Genomic DNA, 6000 nt, shown 5'->3' with positions numbered 1-6000 from the left:
TGCATTTTCACTTGTATGCTTTACATAGGTTTTTAAATAAAATGTATGAGCTTGGATTCTCTGTTGTCATACTCCAACTAGCAAATCCTAACTGAATGGTAGAATTAAGTAAAATAGAGGAACGGTTACCCTATTTCAATGTGTGATTGTCTCACTTGCAAATGACTGTCAAAGTACGCCACATGGGCATTTGCCCGTTGGTGTGGAATTTCGCCAAGTACGTCATGTTTTCGCCCGCCGCTTGCCGCCTGCATCTGACACGCACACACATTCGTACACCACAAGAGTAGAAGGAAAAACGAGCCCACATTCGCAGCAGCAGCCAGCAGCTAAGAAGTGTAGTGATAGGAATAGGAAAAGAGACATATTTTTCTTTCAGTGAATCTAAAGCAACATATATTCGTTGTTTTAATTTTTCGGTTTATTTTTTTGGTTAAAAGAAGTGACAAACACAATTTTACGCGAATAAAGTGAACAGCCACAGTTTTACTAGTACGATTTGTTGATTCACGGTGCGATTTTCAGTTCTAGTGCACACTGTTTTCATAAGCTTAAATTGTGTTAATTCGAAATGTTCTATCCTTTGGTAAGTATTAATGATCTTTCTTTTTCTTATTTGTCGTCCAGAATCAAAAGATTGATGTAGGTGGAAATATTTTTTATTCCATAATGGTGTGCTCGCAAAAGTCGCGAGCTTAAAGGGAAAAGGAAATGCGAGCTGGCGAACGAGCGAAAAAAAGATGAAGGCTCACAAATAAATTCCTTTACACGAAAAGCGCTGCAATAGCACGCGGTGGATTTTTTTAGAAGATAGTGGAGAATATTGCAGCAGGACGGAAAAAAGCAATTCGTGTGGTCATGTAATCGTTTTTATTATGAACCATCTTCACGGTTTTGTTCCGACCTTAAATGCTTTGTCGTAGCATCAACATAATTTCGGATTAGTTAAATGCACAAATTTTTTTTTTGTCCTAATCGCAACCGGCTACGCTGTCATTCATCCAGGAGACTTGACTGAGACCAGGTTTGGCATGTAGGGATGAATGGTATTGGTGAGGGTGGTGGGAGAAGTAGTATCCGTCTTCGAAGGGGGCAGGGCAGTATGCGCACCGATGGCACTAAGACGTCCGGCTCCTGCGATGTATTAGATGTCTGGTGCGATTTCAGCTATGTAGTATGTGTTGCGTATCGCAGTGTTGCTAGCGTAGAGGATGGTTAATGCAACAGTGTTAGTCATAGTTCAGGATGTTTGAGATTTTATATGATAAACGAAAACATGCAAAGCATAAATATCATAAAAAGAAATTCTTATGAGCGGTAAATAACATGGCGAGAACTCTTTTACACTAGTTTTCAAACATTGATACAAGGATTTCTGGTTGATAAATATCGTTAATCAAGCTTATGGAAATTTTTAGCGGCAAGGGCGGATTAGCTAGATCATTTAATTGACAATAAACTAAAAAACCGTCATAGATAGCTAGGTCCTATCAAATATTAGAATAAATAACGCTCACTGTTCAGTTTTAAAGTGAAGCAAAGTTTTTTTTATTGAAAACAAACATCACGTTATTTAACTCCTGTTCCGGTTTTTTCTCATGATACGGGAGCAGCGATTCTTACTTAGGTTGGAGACTAGGTCCGAAGAAAAACAATTTCTATATCAATCACCTAAGTATATTAGGTCTATTCTAGTAAAAGGAATTCAAGTTTGCTCCGTGTAATATTATAAAATCGTTTTTCACAAATTTGCATTGAAATGAATGCTTAATCGCACTAAATATTTTACAATCCTTGTGTTCATTGCAATGTTTCAATATTGGTGAAATCATCATGGCCATTATATAGTATCATATCTCTGTTCAACTATTCTCATTGATTAGAAATATTAAAGCGTTAGAATGCGATCTGTAATATATGCTCTCTGTTCGGTGGATCAGATGTAAAAATAAAATAGGGTGAACTTTATTAAAACTGCGTAAACTAAAGATAAAAATAAAGGAAATGTTGATTCACCTAAAATGTTTAAATTTGACTTAGACTTTACCAATTTGTAATAATTAATGATAATATGTAATATCACTGCGTTCGCGTATGTAATTGTCATAAACCAATAAGATTAGAGCTCTAAGAGCATTTTCGGAAGGTTGTAAATTCAAAGCATTCTCACGACAATCATTGAATTCTCAGTTTTTATTATTTTTAAGTTATAGCCATAATTATTCTTACCTTTGACTTAGTTTTGCATTTGTATTATGTAATATTTCATGTCAGATTAATACAAATATTTACTGAAGCAGATATATTTTAGCAATCCAGAAATTATAATTTGAGTTCAAAGACGAGACGAAAAAAACTTTTTGATTCCATCAGATGGACTGCAGTTTTTTTCTGGTAAGAGCATTTTGTATCGAACTCTTGTCTCTTTAAATCGTATATATTAGACAATTACCGTTGCAGTAATACATTTCAATAAAATGACTTCGCAATCGTGTCGTCACGAGAAAAAAAAACGGCTATAAAACATACCAAACAAAAAAAGCTAAACATACCAACAAAAAATATTCCATGTGCATTATTTCATGAGATAATGTTTGCGTTGAACGGTTCGCTGCTTTTTTTTCAACTCATTGGAATTTTACAATCTTTTCTTCTTGAAGTCGCTATTTTTTCAATTCAATACTTAGCAGGCTATTGGCACCGCGTTTCTTTCTTGCGTAACATATTGTATCGTTGGATATCATTTTTCGGGGAGTATTTTTTTTTCTTTTTTCATTAGCAGTTATATTCATGTAGAATAATTTCATTGAAAAGAAATTCATTTTTTATTGGTCCTAGCGAATGAAATATCGTTTCTAAAAATACTTATCTTTAAAACCATGCTACTGTGGGATTTCAATATCTAATAGTTCCACTAAGATTATTTAGCCTTTTAACAAAACTGTTTTTTTTACACCAAGTGGTGTGATAACACCTGTCTCATAAATGTTGGAATGATCAAAATTTTTATTTAACCTTCGAATAAAAACAAGCAAGTAGTTCATTTACTAACATCTACAAGTTGAAATAGTTTTAAGCAAAGTTTCGAAAAAAATCTGATTTTTGAATTTTTATTATATGCAACGATTTGAAATTTTAGACACACCATTCGAAAATCGAAAGCATTCGGATAAAATAAAAATAAATTTAAAAAAATTAAATGGGACATAGTTTGATTAGGGTAACGACTCCCTATTTCATCTGAGCTCCTATTTTCATCTTATCCCTTCACCTCACTATTTTGAACATGGATAATATCTTACAACGTACCTGAACAAAACTGTGGAATGTTTAAATTGATTATACAAGCTATTGTCACACTTTCTCATTGGAAGAAATTGTTTTAAATTCTTCGGTGATCGTTTTTTCATTTCAAACAAACAAACTTACTTTTCAATTTAGGACACATTTTCGTCTCAAGATTTACAGTTCGTCATGTTTCTGAATATCTACTAATCGATTCGTCTCAAAACATGAGCACTTTTTCGCACAATTACACTACTATTGAATACTGGATGATTTCATAATTAGTAATGTTCACTTGCCACTTCTTTAATTACCGATTTCATAGAAAATATGTATCTGCTCTATCTGTTTTCACTAATAAAATGAATCAGTTCAAATTTATTTAAAACTTTAATATAAATGTTTATCAGTGTTCATCATCAAATATTTGAACAAAAGATTTCCATTTTAACATGTGATTTGTCCGTTTATTAATAAACTTTTAAAGAAGTACTCTAACCAAATACTAACAGATACTCGGAGAGAAAAGTCTTACTTTTTACTTCTTACTTTTTATGAACCTTTACAAATCTGTATTAAATTTAGAAAATCTGTATAAAATCTGTACTCTGATTTAAATCAGTATGCGAACGCAAAAATCTATACAATACAGATAAATCTCAATAATTGGCATCTCTGGTTCCGCATTTTGTTTTTACTATTTTGCCTAAATAGTAACAATTCTTTGTTTTGTTTTTTAAACTTCTCCAAATTAACACAGAGAAATTTTAAATTTAAAACGAAAGGTAACGGAAACGATACAAAAAATTTTAAACGTCGAAATGATTCCAAACTGTTTCTAAAAATATCGTGTGTTGTCTCATAGTTGACATTAGGCCCTTTTTAAGACAAATTCTGACATTTTGAACCTGAGATTTTTTGGTTTTGATTGCTGTCGTCATTACTAATTTATGGGATGAATAAAGGACCAACGATAGGATGAATATAAAACCTTTGAGATGAAATTAGGAGCACAGTAGTGAAGATATCAGAAGTGTTTTTAGCTGATTTTTTTAATGATATTTTAATTTCCAAGGAATGTGAATCAATTCCCAATGTGAAGCAAGGCGAATTAAGCAGAAATATGAAATAGTGATTTTAGTGGGTAAATCAGGTTGTTAAGGTAACGTCTTTATAAATGGAATGAAATAGGGAGCCCTTACCCTATGACAATGTATGAGTGTGTTGTTGAAAAAATCTAGTTAATTTTTTAAAATAAACTGAAAAGAAATAACAAATATTATGTTATTACTAACAACTCATAAGTTGGGTTATATAAAAATAGTATCATCTCATTAAGAATATCATCTCATTAAGAATAACTGACGAAGTAATTTAGTTTTTATGTAAATTTTCCCAATCATGAATCATTGTTTATGCGGGTTACTAAAGTAATGTAGTTTTGTCTTTTTCATTGAAAATATATAGAATTGTAAGGAAAATCCCTAGTTTTATTTACCATTTGACTCAGCTGGACGATATCGGGAAATGTTTGTGTGTGCACCTTTAAAAGATTTTTCCAATTTTCTCGGAAATTAATTACCACGTTTCCCTAATTATCTGGAGATTTGTGCCACTTTTCAAAGATTTTTGCAAATTTCTCGGAGATGTCTGGCCGATTTCAACAAGCTTAGGCTTGGCGGTTCCGGGATACAATTATATAGGTTATGTAACAGACAGTCCGTACTTTTTCCTATCGGTTAAATTTTCTCGACCATGGCTCAAAGAATTACGATAAACCTAGGCTTATATACAAACTACTGGATTGTTTTTTAATGAAAATATTCAAAGTCAGAAAGCCGAGTGTTCAGCTCGACGAACTGAGCACCGTTTGTGTGTGTCCGTATGTGTGTTGTTAACAAAAAAAGGTCGAGATCTCTGAGATGACTTAAAATCGTTTAATCTAACTAGTCGCAAATGAAAGTTCTCGTCGGCCTGAAAGCTAATGTTTTTTTTCAAAATTGGATATTTGTGTTTTTGCCAATATCTATCTCAATTGTTTTTGTAAACAAAATATGTTTTGGGACTTACTTAGATTTCACACGGTAATGGCTATCCAACAAGCCGTAGATTGTTTAAATCCGTCCATTTTTAACGGATATTTCGATATTTTTGTGTAAGCGACTTTTCCCTCTATTCCAGTAGTAAGAGTTTTGAACGCTGTATGATAAAGCGATGCTTGGTACGAAAAAAAATTTCAATACTGTTGAATGCAATTGTTTCTAGGCACCAAATTGACTGCGTACAGCATCTTTTTTAATGACATTTTGCCTCGTTTCGATTTAAGCACGGTTCGTTTTTGGCCACATGATTGTTTGAATATGACATATTAGAAAGATGACGATATAATTATTTCAATAAAAATGATTTGAACTGCTGGTTTGCTACAAGAATATAACTTCTTACACCCATATTCAATTAGAATCGGTTCGTTACCCGATGAACGACCGCAACTAGGTTAAAGCCGGGTATAAACAAATGATATATAAAAAAATCAGTTCGTAGAGATCAGCAAATATGTTTCGAGTGTGACAAATATTGTCGCTCAATTTTCTCTGAGATGGTTCTTTACTATCATAATTTCATATGAAAGGTCATATGCTCTTACACAAAGTTTCATTTGGATCTGACTCCTGGTTCCGAAACTACAGGATGGACATATATGAAGATATGAAA

The 6000-nt window shown here is 32.7% G+C and overlaps 1 protein-coding gene across 11 annotated transcripts in view; it reads left to right on the top strand.

Annotated features, from left to right (window-relative positions):
* The first annotated feature begins 298 nt into the window (after nucleotides 1-298).
* The window catches only part of LOC131439416 (zinc finger protein 271-like), a 38655-nt gene continuing 32953 nt past the window's right edge, over nucleotides 299-6000 (top strand). For all 11 annotated transcript variants that reach the window (XM_058610387.1, XM_058610393.1, XM_058610389.1 and 8 more), the window contains exon 1: nucleotides 299-586. In XM_058610387.1, the coding sequence (XP_058466370.1) occupies nucleotides 572-586 (15 nt within the window). In that variant the 5' untranslated portion in view covers nucleotides 299-571. The remainder of the gene's footprint in view (nucleotides 587-6000) is intronic.

This window comes from Malaya genurostris, chromosome 3, assembly GCF_030247185.1.
Source record: "Malaya genurostris strain Urasoe2022 chromosome 3, Malgen_1.1, whole genome shotgun sequence".
NCBI classification, from domain to species: Eukaryota; Metazoa; Arthropoda; class Insecta; order Diptera; family Culicidae; genus Malaya; species Malaya genurostris.
The sequence above is the reverse complement of the archived record's forward strand: the minus strand, read 5'-3'. Positions and strand labels throughout refer to the sequence as shown.